Source organism: Narcine bancroftii, chromosome 4 (assembly GCF_036971445.1).
Source record: "Narcine bancroftii isolate sNarBan1 chromosome 4, sNarBan1.hap1, whole genome shotgun sequence".
Taxonomy (NCBI): Eukaryota; Metazoa; Chordata; class Chondrichthyes; order Torpediniformes; family Narcinidae; genus Narcine; species Narcine bancroftii.
In genome coordinates this window covers 53,569,670-53,584,926 of record NC_091472.1, presented here as the reverse complement: position 1 = coordinate 53,584,926, position 15,257 = coordinate 53,569,670, and the positions used below count along the sequence as shown (strand labels likewise).

The 15,257-nt window shown below is 38.9% G+C and overlaps 1 protein-coding gene and 1 long non-coding RNA gene across 2 annotated transcripts in view; one reads left to right on the top strand and one right to left on the bottom strand.

Annotated features, from left to right (window-relative positions):
• The window catches only part of LOC138760562 (potassium channel subfamily K member 2-like), a 159,693-nt gene that overhangs the window by 137,115 nt on the left and 7,321 nt on the right, over positions 1–15,257 (top strand). Inside the window, exons 4-5 of the mRNA XM_069931293.1 lie at positions 10,064–10,250; positions 14,535–14,677. Of these exons, the coding sequence (XP_069787394.1) occupies positions 10,064–10,250; positions 14,535–14,677 (330 nt within the window). The remainder of the gene's footprint in view (positions 1–10,063; positions 10,251–14,534; positions 14,678–15,257) is intronic.
• LOC138760564 (uncharacterized) overlaps positions 11,512–15,257 on the bottom strand; it is a 46,704-nt gene continuing 42,958 nt past the window's right edge. Inside the window, exon 3 of the long non-coding RNA XR_011355704.1 lies at positions 11,512–11,715. This is a non-coding gene — a long non-coding RNA (uncharacterized lncRNA). The remainder of the gene's footprint in view (positions 11,716–15,257) is intronic.

Here is a 15,257-nt window from a genome sequence, read left to right as displayed (position 1 = left end):
CTGTGGTCTTTCTGGTAGGAAGTCCATCAATGGAATGTTTCCATCTGTAGGTGAATTGAAATTAGTCCAGGATCTCTGGGAGGTGTTCTTTGAGGTATTCCAACACCAGACACTCAAAGCATTTCATAACGGTGTAGGTCAGTGCTACTGGGGGGTAGTCATTGAGGCCTGTTGCTGTCACCCTCTTTGGTACCAAGGTAATCATGGCTATATTAAAACTTTCAGGGAGATGGGCTGCTGGAATGACTTGTTGAAATTCTCCATCAGATGGTCTGCACAGTCGAAGCAATGTTGTCTGGTCCTGCTGCCTTGTATGTGTTCAGTAGAGATAAAACTAAAAGTGTCACATCAATACCACTTCATCAGAACTGGAAAAGTGTGAAAACAAGTGCATTTTAAGTTACAGGGAAGGAGAGGGCAGGGAGAATAGGAAGAATATCTGACTTGTTTGTCCAGGCACAATGCTTTTGGCGCCATCAAGGCAATGAAGGAATAAGTGCATTTGAAGAAAGAGAGAACATTAAACAAATAGAACTTGCTAGAAAGGTACATGTGGAAAATCACAGTTTATGAAATCTGAAATAAAAATTAATGATTGAAATATTTACCAGATCAGTAGAGGAAAGTTAAATCAACATTATAGCTAAGTGACCGTGTCAGAATTGTAACAAAAAGCTTGGTTATCTAAAACTATTGAAATTGTTGTGAGATCATTGTTGTTCCAGATTGGACACCAAGCAGCATGCTGCCTCAAACCTTGCTATTAGACACATTCAAGATGGAAGAATTGCATGAGGTTGCAGATAGTGAGCTCTATACTGATCTTCATGGAAGCACAAATCTCTTGGTAGGGCAACCTTTTTGGGTTCCTGACCTGAGCCATTATGAGCAAAGATCCTTTTTTCCCCTGAACCAGCTTTTGTCTTGCTGTACTGCAGTAAAGAATTTTGATTGCTTCCACCATACTGCACAGTGACACCAGCATCAATTTCTTTGCTAAACTGTTAAGGCCACAGAATGGTTACAGAAGTTGACCTCTTTTATGAACTGGAGGCATTGCACGTATGAGTCTTTCTTGAGGTTAAGGTCAAGGCAGTACCCTTGATCAGCCACTGCAAGTGAAGCCTTTTGTCAAGGGTGGATCCACCACTCTCCTTGGTCTTCTGGCCCTTTGACCTGGTCAGTGAGGTTTCACTTCCTTAACAGTCAAACTCAGAAAAAGCACCACCAGACCTGCCTTATTGTTAATAAAACACAATAGTCTGCAGGCACAATGATTGAAGTAAAAACCCCGTGCTGCAGACATTCAGTAGGTCAAACAGCAAAGCTAAAGATACATACTCAACATTTCAAGATTGAGCCCTTCATCAAGGGATGGGCAAAATGTAGACAGATGCCTGAATAAAATGGTGAGGGCTGGGGAGGGGTGGGATTGGTGGTGGGGGGGGGGGGGGGAAACACCTGCTAGATATCAACCTCCAGTTTTTGCTAGACATCAATTCCTCTGGTTTCTGCTAGACTGCTCTCCCTCTCCTCCCTATCCCTCTGTATCCCTTTCTCCAGCCCTCCACCCTCTTCCCTCACCATTCACAGAGCCATCCCCCTACCCTCATTTTCTGTTGTGCACTCCCTCCTTTATCCACTTGAGGGCCTGTGCTCCTATCCTTGCCCCATCCCCCTTCCCCCAAGCCTCCACTCCTCCCCACCCCCCCACCATTTTATTCAGGCACCTGCCTACACTTTACTCATATCTTGATGAAGGACTCAGGCCTGAAATGTGGGTCAAGTATCTTTATCTTTGCTAGATAGACTGTACTGTTTGACCTGCTGAATTTCTCCAGAACTCTGTTTTTAATCCCATATCTGGAAACCAACTTTTCCAGTGAAAAAATTAGTAATGATATGAAGATTTTGCAAAAACAGCCTTTCAGGTTATTTACATTTTAGCCCAGTAATTCACCCACTCTTTTAATTAGATGGGAACAAAGCAGAAATAATCTGGTATAAGTATTAGCCATTGAAGGATTGGGTTGGAGTGTCTTCCCTCCATGTTTTAACACAGTCCTTTTGTTATGTGGGATTAAGAGCATTGGATGGAGTGTAATGTTCCAAAATGAGAAAGAAAAACTCATCTTAGGATGTAATAGAATGGGGGGGGGGAGGGAGGGAATCAAAGGGGGAGGAGTTATATTGCTTGTCAGGGAAAATATCACAGCTGTGCTCAGGCAGGACAGACCAGAGGACTCATCTACTGAGGCTATATGGGTGGAGCTGAGGAACAGGAAAGGTGTGACCACACTCATGGGGTTGTATTATAGACCACTCAATAGTCAATGAGAATAGGAGGAATAAATCTGTAGAGAGATTGCAGATAGCTGCAGGAAACATAAGGTTGTGATAGTAGGAGATTTTATTTTTCTTTATGTTGACTGGGATTCCCATACTGTAAAAGGGCTGGATGGCTTGGAGTTTATCAGATGTGTTCAGAAATATTTTCCAAATCAATATATTTGCTAGAGAGAATGCAATACTGGGCCTCCTATTAGGGAATGAGACAAGACAGATAGCATATGTATGTGCAGGGGAATATTTTGGGTCCAGTGATCATAATGCCTTTAGTTTCATGTTAATTATGGAGAAAGAGAGGTCTGTGCCTCAGGTTGAGATTCTAAATTGGAGAATGGACAATTTTGAGGAAATGAGAAAGGATCTAGAATGCATGGATTGGGATGTTATTTTCGGGCAAGGATTTGCAAGGTAAGTGTAGGACCTTCAGAGGTAAAATTTTGAGAGTACAGTGTTTGAATGTTCCTGTCAGGATTAAAAGCACAATTAGTAGGCATAGGAAATCTTGATTTTCGAGGGATATTGGGAATCTGGTTTGGAAGAAGAGAGGGGTATGTTACAGGTATAGGCAACATGGAGCAAATGAGGAAATTGAGGAGCATATAAAATGCAAGAAAAACCTCAATAAAGAAATCATGAAGGCATAAAAAAGGCATGAGGCTGTTTTGGCAGACAATGTGAAGGGTTTCTACAGGTATATTAAGATCGAAAGAAAAGTAAGGGACAAAATTGGTCCCATCAAAGATCAGAGTGGTTGGCTTTGTTTGGGGCCACAAGAGATGGGGGAAAATCACAAACTATTTTTTTTCATTGGTATTCATTCAGGAAAGGGCACAGAGTCGTGGGAAGTAAGAAAAACAAACAGTGAGGTCATGGAACCGGTACAGATTAAAGAGGAGCGAAGTGCTTGCTGTCTTAAAGCCAAAGGGGTGGATAAATCGCCAGGGTCTGACAAGATATTCCCTTACACTTTGAGGAAGGCTAGTGTAGAAATTGCAGGGGCTCTGAAAGAAATATTTAAAATGACTTTAGCCATGAGTGTGATGCCAGAGGATCAGAGAGTAGCTTACGTTGTTCCGTTGATTAAAAAGACTCCAAAAGTAATGCTGGAAATTATAGGCCAGTTAGCCTGACATCAGTAGTAGGTAAGTTACTGAAAGATGTTCAGAGACATTAGATATACAATTATTTGGATAGCCAGAAACAGATTAGGGATAGTCAACTTTTCTTGGTGTGTGTTAGGTCATGTTTAACTAATCTTAGAGCATTTTTCGAGGAAGTTACCATGAAAGCTGATGAAGGAAAGGCTGTTGATGCTGTCTACATGGACTTCAATAAGGTCTTTGACAAGATCCCACATGGGAGGTTAGTCAGGAAGGTTCAGATGCTAGGTTTTCATGGTGAAGTAGTGAACAGGATCTAACAATGCCTGGATGGGAGAAGCCAGAGAGTGGTGGTGGATGACTGCTTTTCAGACTGGTGGCCTGTAACTAGTGGTGCCTCAGGGATCGGTGCTGGGACCATTGTTGTTTGTCATCTATATCAGTGATCTGGATGATAATGTGGTAAATTGGATCAGCAAGTTTGCAGATGATACTAAGATTGGAGGCGTTGTGGACAGCGAAGAAGGTTTTCAAAGTATGTAGAAGGATCTGGGCCAGCTGGAGAAATGGCAGATAGAATTTAATGCAGACAAGCATCAGTTGTTGAATTTTGGAAGGACAAACCAAGAAAGGACCTGCATGGTAAATGGTCAGGCACTGAGGAGTACAGTAGAACAGAGGGATCTGGGAATATAGATACATAATTCCTTCAAAGTGGCTTCACAGTTGAATAAGGTTGTAGAGAGCTTTTGGAATATTGTCCTTCATAAATCAAAATATTGAGTGTAGGAGTTGGGATGTTGTGGTAAAGTTGTATAAGACATTGGAGTATTGTGTGTAGCTTTGGTCACCTAACTACAGGAAAGCTATCAATAAGGTAGGAAGAGTGCAGAAAAGATTTACTAGGACGTTGCCTGGACTAAAGGAACTGAGTTACAGGGAAAGGTTAAACAGGTTAGGGTTTTATTTCCTGGAGAATAGAAGAACGAAGGGAGATTTGATGGAGGTATTTAAAATTATGAGGGGGGGGGAGAGACAGAGTAAATGTAGATGGGCTTTTTTCCATTGTGGGTTGGTGAGATACAAACCAGAGAACATGAGTTAAGAGTGAAAGGGGAAGAGTTTGGGGGAACATGAGTGGTGGGTGTGTGCTGCCAGCCAAAGTGGTTGATGTGACTCAATTTTTAATATTTAAGAAGTATTTGGACAGGTACATGGATGGGAGGTGGTGCATGTCAGTGGGAATAGGCAAAATAATGGTTCGGCACAGACTAGAAGGGCTGTATGGTAATGTTCTATTTTTCTATGGTCCTATTTCTTCATGTTTGGGTCTTCTACGATGCACTTGCACAATATTTTTGTGCTTCTTCTTCATTTTCAGATTTCTGACTAACATCTGGAACCACATTGTCATACTCTTGTAATCTTTTCATTGACTGGGATTTAAAACTGAAGCAACCTTTGTTTGACATGTTCCAGAACCCTGATAAGGTTGAGTTCTTCACTTGTTTGTATCATCTTTTCTGATTAGATATGCTCATGAACCTTATCACAACTGTGGACAATTTTATAAAACCTTCAACTTACTCTAATTTAAGTAGCAGAATGCTTAAAGAGCATTTGTTTCCTGTTCATATTCTCTATATCAATCATTTTTCCATGCATGTTGTTAGAATGAGTGAACATTACTATTACAGCAAGTAATTTGAAAGGCTATTGGTATGCCGACATTTATCACAAAGGATGCATGTATAAATAAAATAGAAAAGTTGAGATGCAACTTTACAGGGTATTGTTGAGATAATAGCTGGAATACTGTGTACAATTTGGTCGCTGTATTAAGGAAGTATGGCCTTCAATTTGAGGTCATACAAAGTTAATTTCTAGGCTGAAGGAGTTGATATATGTAGAAAGAGTGATCAGGTGAGAGAAGTGATATGAAATCTTATGATGACATAAAGATTCTGGAAGTGATTAACAGGATGAATGGTTAGAGAATATTTCCTGTAGTGGAGAGAACAAGGGGTTGGGGGGGGGGGGGAGCAGGGGATATGGTTTCAGAACTGGGAAAGAGATATGGAGATAATTAGATGAAGATGAGTAGGAATTTCTTCTCTTGGTAGGTCATAAATCTTTGGATTTCTCTATTCTCTTGAGCTGAGATGGTGGAGGCATTTCATTTATTCAAAGCAAAGTTTGACATTTGTTTTGTGACAGATTATGTTATATTTTATATTATGTGTAGATAAGTTTTTGGAAGATAGATTTGTAGGGTTTTTAGTTAGGTTAAAAACACATACCAGCACTTCAAAACAGATCTCATTTTAAAATGCAAGAGTTATACATAAGGTGGTGCCTACAATTCTGCAAAGACAATAGACTCTTGTGCTGGAGATTTTCACAACAAGGTGCAAATGGAAGGGTCCATCTCAGGAAAATAAGATCTCATGAATTGATTTTGAGAGTCAGCAAGATGTTTTGGAGGAGTGTGCTCTTTTAGGAAGGTCATGTGCTTTTGCAAGCAGAGAGAGTCAAACAGGTTTTTTCTTGAAGTGTGACACCGAGAGAAAGAGAGAGATACTGTTGATTTTCTGCAGTGGCTTTTGGAAGCTTGTTGGTAACCCCATTTTGAAGACTGGTTGTGAGTTCTGAGTTCAGCCTGTTCAAAGCCCTTGTGGTCCATACAAGAGCAGATGGCTGGCTGTATAATGTTTCACCTGAGGTAAGGGAAACAGAAAAGGAACTCTGTTGTGACCTGAAAGAAATAGGTTATCATCTGGAAAACCCTGATGGGGTAAATTTCTTCAGCAAGACACTGAAGTGGCTGATCAGAAGGAATCAGTTGTGGGTGTCCAATTGGCAACAAATCTCTCTCCAAAAACCAATAAGAACCTTCCTGAGTGGTAACCATTTACCTTTCAATTACCAAAGCCTGGTGAAATTCATAAATGTTAACTTATATGCTCAGTATCAGAATTGCCTGATACTGGTGAACTTGGAGGAGTGAGAACTGAGATTGGACTGTGAATCAAATAACTTTTTTGAACTTACACGCACACATTACATTTACATGTGTTTAGAATTATGAGTAGGAGGGAGTTAAGTTAATAGTAATAAGTTAAAGTTTGATCCTGATTTTATGTTTAAAGAAAATTAAAAGTAACTTTTGTTTAAGTAACAATTTGTCTTGGTGAATTTCTATTGCTGCTGGGTTTTGGGGTCCCCTGGGCCCATCACAGTTTGAACTATAATAGAGCAAAGGGGTATGGGGAGAGGGGGGTGAAGTGATGTATGGACCAAATTGGATCAACCACTTTCTCAAAGAATGGTTGGTCAGTCATAAGAGGTTGATTGACCTACTCCTGCTCCTATTTCCCATGTTCTAATGTAAAATTCCACATATTCTAGCAAGGTTATCATAAACCAGAACATACCACATAAATTCCATATTTATGTCAGCATGGTGAGAAAAAGTGGGGAGAACAGACTAGTTTAACCAACAAAAGTAGTGAGAAAAATGCTACAACTATTACAAAGGATCTGGTAACAGAACACTTTCAAAATGATAACAGATCTGGCCAGAGTCAGTACGGCTTTATTGAAAATAAATCATTTTTGGCAAATTTCTTAAAAGCTTTTTGAGATTGTGTAGTGTGAATTGTGGAGGGTCATGTGACCTCTCCTTCTGGAACCTGGTGAATGTGTGGATTGTGGAGGTCACACCTGAACCACACCTAATCAACTAGTAATTACCTGAGCCCTACCCTCCATCTTACTGTTCTATAAAGTTTACCACATGGAGTAGCTCTCTCTCTTTTGCTCTTTAGTCTTGAGATAAACCCTGCTCCACTCCAGGTCATGTACAATACTGAAGGAGTCATTGGTGAGGTGTGCAATATATAGGTGTCGGGTCTGTTAGATAGCATTGGAGCCATGCCCACATTAGACAAGGAACAATGGCTTTGAGCAGCTCAGTAGTATCAGCCGAATACTTGTATAAGCCGTTAAACAACAACAAAAAAAACAATGGCAGGCTTTTCAAGCATGAAATAATGTTGAATACATACCAAAATCACGAGAGCGCCATTGAAATCAAAATGGTGCCAACAGAATGTCAAAGCCCCACATAGGCAAGTCGGGTAATACATATTTTTTCAACTTGTGACGTCATGTCGGCACCACAAAAAAGTTTGGTTAATGGATCATTTCGATTAACAGAACTTCGGCTATGGGAAACGGTCTGTACTAGTAGCATTAAGTCCAATGTGACTGATTATGCTGTGTTTTGTCATTGAGCGTACTAATATGCATTATCCCTGTTGCAGTCCCTTTACATGTGTTTTAATAATAATCCTTCCTGTGTTCAGCCTGTGTCTAGACTCAGTGCTCTTTGAGCCCACCAAACTTTTCCTTTCCCACGCAGCAGATTGTTACTAGCAAAATAAAAATGCGGTGAAATCGATAATATTGTCCATTTGAATTTTCAGAAGTCCTTTGATAAGGCACCTTGCAAAAGATTATTAAAGAAATCAGGGCCTTTTGATGGGGAGCCACCAGGATCTAAGCTGAACCCTCAGATGTGAACAACCTGTATCAATGAATCAAATGTAATATATTCTAATTGACTCATGATATGTAGCTGAAAGTAGGTTGTGAGAGCAAGGTAGAAAGGCTACAGGAGAAACAGATAGCTAAGTGAATGATTGAAGAAATGTCAGATGAATATACAGTGTGAAAATTTTTAAAAAAATAATCCTATTCCGTGGAAAAACTATTAAATTATTGTATTTCATTTCAGAAGTATTAAGAGATGGGAAAGTAGTGGGGTATTTGTGTTCAGAGAGACTTGGATACCTTTGTACATGGATCACTGAGAGTTGGCTTTTAAGAACAGCAACTGAGAGTTGGCTTTTAAGAACAGCAATCAAAGAAAATTGCAAGCAATATATTTGCCTTTTGTACAAAATAATTGGAGTAAAGAGATTGCTTACTCCAATTACTTTGGGTCTTGGAGGGACTGCAGCTGGATCAATGTGCACAAGCCTGAGGAAGAAATGGTTTGTGAAAGAGGGAGTACAAAACAAAATTCACCAGATTGATTCCTGGGCTGGAGAGCTTGTGCCCTGTGGAGCCATTAATCCAGCTTTGCTGATACTTCTAGAATTTAGAAGAATGAGGAGTTACCTTATCAATATATTGAAAATTAACCGTGTATACATAAAACAGTGATCTATTTTGAGATATGGGGTTTATTAAGGAAAATTGTGCGGGTGTAAAATGTCAGCCGTGATCTTATTGAACAGTAGGGCAGACACAATAGACAAAAAGTCCCACTCCTCCTCCTGTTCCTTTCAGTAGAAAAAAAGGTAATGATCAACCTTTATAGAATAGTAGTTTGGCCACAACTGGAGTATTATAACCAGTCCTGAGCACCACTCTACAGAAAGAGATGAAGACCTTGCTGGAATCATTCTGGGGATGAAGGACACTAATTTTATGGATAAACTGATTGTTCTTGGAGCATGGGATGTTGAAAGGAGATGTGATAGTGGTGTTTAAAGGATCTAGGCTGCATGATAAATTTAGTTCCGGCTGGTGAAAGGGTCAAGAACTAGTAGAGCTAGAATGAAGGAAGTTCAGAAAAGAACCACAACAGACACAAGGAAAGCATTTGAGCCATCAGGGATTGTACTGGTGGGACTAGTGGAGACAGATTATTTGTGCTATTCAAGAAAGAGTATTGGGTGAATTTTTAAAAGGAAAAACAAATTGCAGAGAGAGTACGCAGGAGTGGGACCAGGTTGGTTATTCATACTTAGAACCAGCAAGAACCTAGTGGGCTAAATTACATCTTTCCGAGCTGTAACCCCCATTTTGTGACTGTACTCAGTATCAAACAAACCTGATCTAGCACAGCTGTATTCTGACCCAGCCAACTTGTCTTGTTGTTTTCCTCCACATTTTCAATTCTTCTGTCATTTTGTGGTCTTAATTCTTTCACATTTTTAATTTCATCACAGTAAATGGATCTCCTATGTGTGCCATCCTTATCTAGTCATCTGTTCTAAATGCCCTTGAGGATTGCAGAAACTCGAAGAAGATACATCAGTACCACACTGGGGAATTTATTTAAACTGTCCATTTTACAGCAGACAATGAAACCCTGATTTATAATATCTGTGATATTTCAATATTTTGTTTTCAAATGCATTAGATCCAAGCTGAAGACAGCTGCTCATCCTTTTGGTTCGAGAGCAGCACAGTGGAACTGCATGAGCAAATTCCAACCTTTGTAAATTGATTTTGCATTTCTACTATCACTGTTTGATCAGTACAGTGGTGGATTTGATGTTCTCTCACACTGATAGATGCACAAGGCTTAATTGACATCAAAACTAATGCATTTAGAGTCCTAGAGTTATGCAGCATGGGAACAGACTGCATGGCCTACCATGTTCGTGTGGCCTATTTGTCCATCCACACTAATTCATCATGCCATTTTAATTTTTAGAAATATAATCTGTTATTCTACAGTCCTGGGATAACGATGTCAGAGAAAGATCACGAGGGCAGGAAGCAATGAAATGCTTTAGAAGTTTTTCTTTCTTTTGCAGAAATGGAAGATCAGTCAAACAAAAATTCGTGTCATCTCCACTTTCTTGTTCATACTATTTGGATGTCTGTTGTTTCTGGCTATCCCTGCTATGATCTTTAAGCACATAGAAGGTTGGACAGCATTAGAGTCCATCTATTTTGCAGTAATTACTTTGACAACAATTGGATTTGGTGATTATGTGGCAGGTAAGAATTATTTCAAGTAACTGGCTGTGCCAGAGAGCATCGAAGGCATTTAGAAGTGAACTTGATGTGATATTTCTAGGCATATAAATGCTGCAATTCTAAAATTAACCACCCCCTCCCACCACCAAAAAAACAGAGACTTTTTTTCACCTTTGTCCTTGTGTAGTCAATTATACATTGCCAACTATTTGGATTTTTTTTTACAACAGATTAGCCTTTTTCCAAGCAGCTGTAGATCTTCATTTAATTCCAACACATAGCCTTGGAATTTTTCATTATTACACCATTAAATGTAAATAACATTTGGAGTATATATATACAATCAAAGACAGAATTGTTTCCCCCTACCCGTAGTACACACTACTATGAAGCCTTCTCCAGAAATGAAGATCTACAGCTGCAGAAAATTGCAGATTTTACTAAACTATTTATGCCTAAAATGTACCCTGTATATTTCATGATGTGTATAAGCTCTTAAATGAACACCAGTCACTGCTTAACAGCTTCTTTAATTCCCCCTTGGGGATTAAACTCATTTTACATGTGTGATTCTTTGTATAAATATCTCAATAAGCAAGAGTTGTTTTAGTTTTCACTTTAAATCTGTATCCATGCAATGTTTCAAGCATTTGCAAAATGTTGAATACTTTTAACTTTCCAGTGTGCTGCAAGAGCACTTCCACACTTGGGTAGCTCAGCCTTCTGATGAAATCACTGCTTCCAGACACTAGGAATTCCCTAGAATTAATTCCTGACAACAATCAACATCCCTCATTTCAGGAAAGTCCAAGCCACTCAAGATTGTCAGATCATTCTAGGCTGCTTTCTTCCATAAGACCATAAGATATAGGAGCAGAAGTAGGCCATTCAGCTCTCTCTGCCATTTTTCATTATGAGCTGATTCATTTTCCTACTCAGCCCCACTCCCCTGCCTTTTCCCAATAATGTTTGATACCCTGATTTTTCAGATACTTAGCAACCTCTTCCTTCAATGTACCCAATACTTAGCCTCCACAGCCGCCTTTTTTAGTCATCAAAACACTGTCTCTCTCAGTCAATGACTATAAAATGTAAGCTATTACCTCTTTCTACCAATTCAATAGACGGTTAATCAGTAGCTTTTCCCTTTGACTAGCCCAAGATTAAGATAACGTTAAGTTTGTGGTGTGCTATCGGTCAGAAGCAAACACACAATACCTAAAGTCTGTGCAATAGGCTTTATTCGACATGAACTTCCACAGAGCCAGCATGTGAGGAGAGATTCTGTAAACTGTGAGATTGTCTTCGAAGGGCCGGCTCAGGCTTATATCCCAGAGGGTGATTGACACTAGACCGGGTGAGGCTTGGTCTATTTAGGTCAGCTGATTGACAGCCAGCCAGGTGTTGTCTTGTCTCGTTCTTGTACAGAGGTTGGCCCCTGCAGTAGACCAGTGGTGTACCACCATTGACCATGAATGTTTTAAGACTGGCTCATGGAGAAAAAAAAGCAAACAGGATTAAATCAAAATTACATTTTGTTTTATTTGTTTGTGTAGCCTAGGTTATTGTGTTTAAAAAAAAAAATAATTGATCTTGGTCATCTACATTTTAAGCAATTTAGAAATGTTTTATGGCCCAAATTGTTTTGGAGAATTATCACTGTTTTTCAGTGGAATTGGTGGCAATCTGAGCAAATTTGGAATCTTCACGCCTGGAGATGTAGTAGACCCAAGCCATTTTGACAGCAACTTGCCAGTGCTTCTGTTACTCTGCTCTTTCATTGGATTCTAACTCCTTGTGGAGTCCAACATTCTTAGAATTCAACATTGAATCTATTTTAAATACTGTGCCAGCTCTGATCTGCTACACACACTAACAACTCTGTCCATTTATTGATGATGAATGTCTGTGAGGAACTAAGTAGTAGTTAATTTACAATTTTTTAATTAACTTTCTTTTGAAAGGTATAAAGTTTTTAATATTTTCAGTTTTCTAAAATGCATCATAATGTAATAAAATATAATTGCTTTATTCATATTTTGTAGATTCTGAATATTTTGAAATAATTAATTTTTACCCTGATTAATTTTTTTTTAAATTTAAAAGCAACCCTGAAGTATTTTAAACATCCATTCAATCATTTTGTAACATCAACTTTTAAATTTTAATTCCTTTTAAATTTGTTTTACTGCTCTTTTGAAGGTTGTCTCCTCTCATTATCAAACTAGGCTCTCCCCAAGTTATATACTGTACTTCTTGGCATATAAGTCGATCGTGAAATTATCAAAAATCACTCAAAAAATGGGGATTAACTTATACGCCAGATGAACTTTTGAGACCTTAAATTCAAATCAAAAATTGTTTGATGGCGATTTGGTGTATAATTCAACCCTAGAAGCACCAAAACACCTCCCCACCACCGGCGTCTCTACTCCCCAACACCTCCCCACCGCCAGGCGCCACCATAACCCACCCAGAGAGTGTACAATTGTAGAGCCTGAGGTCCCTGCTCCTGCCCAGGAGCTTGAGGTCACCACTCCTGCCCGAGAAGCTGAGGTCAATGCTTCTACCGTGCAGGCCAAGGTCGCCGGTCCTGCTTGGGAGAATGAGGTCACTGCTTCTGCCATGTGGGCCGAGGTTCGCGCACCTGCCAGGAGAGTGAGATCAACATTCCTGTTCAAGAGAATGGGGTCACCATTTCTGCCATGTGGTAGAAACGGTGACCTCATTCTCTCTGGCAGGAGCAGGAACCTCTGCCTACATAACAGAAGTGGCAACCTCGTTCTCTCAAGCAGGAGGTTACTGCTTCTGCAGGAGAGCGAGGTCACCACTCTTGCCACGTAGGTCTGAGATTTCCGCTTCCGCCGGGAGAACAAGGTCGTCGCTCCTACCCGGGAGAACAAGGTTGCCACTTCTGCTTAGTAGTCTGAGTTAAAAAAAATACTTGCTTAATTTAAAGCGTTGTTACCTGGCGATTGTGAAGTTTTTTTTTTAAAGAAATTGGGTTGTTGCTGGGAGGCTTGGGCAGCCTGAAAATGGGGGTCGATATAAACCCCCGATATGCCATAAAACCATTAAAATGATGCTAAAAGAGGGGACTGATCTACTGGTCAACTTACATGCCAAAATTTACGGTAAATCAATTATATAACATGAGATTATGCCTATGCTCATAATATTAAGTGTGCATGCACACACTCTTCCTGAGCAGTGTAATGTTCTTCAGTCCTTCCTCTGCAGCCCCTTGCCCTTTTTCTATATTCTTGGGCTGTCTCAGCGGTGTTATTTCATACCACAACTACTCTCTTCAGGGTCTATGGAGTCTAATCTTTATAACTGGATAGTCAGCCATATACCTGATGAGAAATGTTGGGTTATTCTGGGTTTTCAGTTTCTTCCTTCAGTCGACAGGCGAAATTCAGTTCATCAATTGGCTGCTAAACTTTAATTAATGTGTATGTTTTATGCTATTGCTTGCCATTACCATATAAAATACCACATTACACCACTTGGCTCTAGAGTTTATAAATATTACTCTTATCTCTAATAAAAATGCTTTAGAACATTCCCTTCACTTACAGTTCAATACTACATTGTGTTTTACTTTCTTTTAAGTAAGAATGGGTTGAAAACAGCTTTAATTCTTAATCAACAATCATGTGAAAATACTGTGAAAAGTGGAATAAATAATAGCTATGAAATATTTTTAATTGGCTCTGAGTCAGCAACTAATTTAATACCAGTTAGCATTCTATTAGGTCTTGGACGAGGCAGTGAATTTACCCTTAGTGAATATATACAGAATCTCTCAGTACTCTCAGCAAATGTTATAATAAATCGCTTGAGGCTATTGCAATGTTGCAATTTTCATCATACCAACAATTAGTGTCAATGCAGCTTTCATTCAACTAGCTGTAATAAAGGGCTCTTAGAATTAGCTTCTTATTAGCTTTGTAAGAGTATATCTGAGCCAATGTTTTCTGTTCTACTACTTTGCTACATCTTCCCACAGGCTGTGAGGTTAATAAATCCTGTAATGTTAGGTTTCTTTAAAATGAAATGAGTAAATAATTCCAAAATATTTATATATATATATATATATATATATATATATACTTATTAAATGTTTATGTATATATGTAATTATTATGTGTGTGCACCATGGCCCAGAGAAATGCTATTTGGTCTGGTTGTATATGTATAGTCAGATAATAATAAACTTGAAATTGAACATTCAGAATAAAATTTGTCATGCTAATCAACTTGAACTTGACTGATGTTGATTACTCTTTTAATAATGTTCAGGAGAGAGTCCAGATAAAGAATATCTAGACTGGTATAAACCTGCTGTGTGGTTCTGGATCCTGGTAGGACTTGCCTATTTTGCTGCAGTTCTAAGTATGATTGGAGATTGGCTTCATGTCATATCAAGAAAAACACAAGAAGAGGTGGGATATCCGATATTTTTAACCCCATTCTTCTAATGCAGTATCAATATTAATGCAGAAATAAAAACCTATTAAATTCCAATAGAAACTTATATTGCTGATTTAAAAGTGATTATTTTATACATAATAATATTCAATTATCTTGTTGCATGTGACTTAAAGCTTTATAATATTAATGTAGCATGTTTTCAAAACATTAACTATCTTACCTTGATGTTTCTTTAGTTCAAACATTGTTTTTTCTGACATGTGGGGCTGATCACCTGGATTAATGATTCTAAGTCATGTTCCGACAACAGTTCATGTCGTGCACTTCATTGTGATGGAGATTGTGAATGCAGTGAAATAGATCAAATTATTTTTATGTTTTGTATGAAACTAATTCATTTATCAGAAGAGCAGCATGTTCCATTCAGAAAGAATTGTTTGTGGTTGTTTGTCAATGGTTTTGTTTCTTCTTTGGGTAGTCCACATTGAGAGTAAGAGATTCAATAAAACATTGAAGGTGACTCTTATGTACACAGAGAAATGGTTGGAATATGGAATTTTCTGCTCTGCAGTAATTGTGATGTTTAAGGTC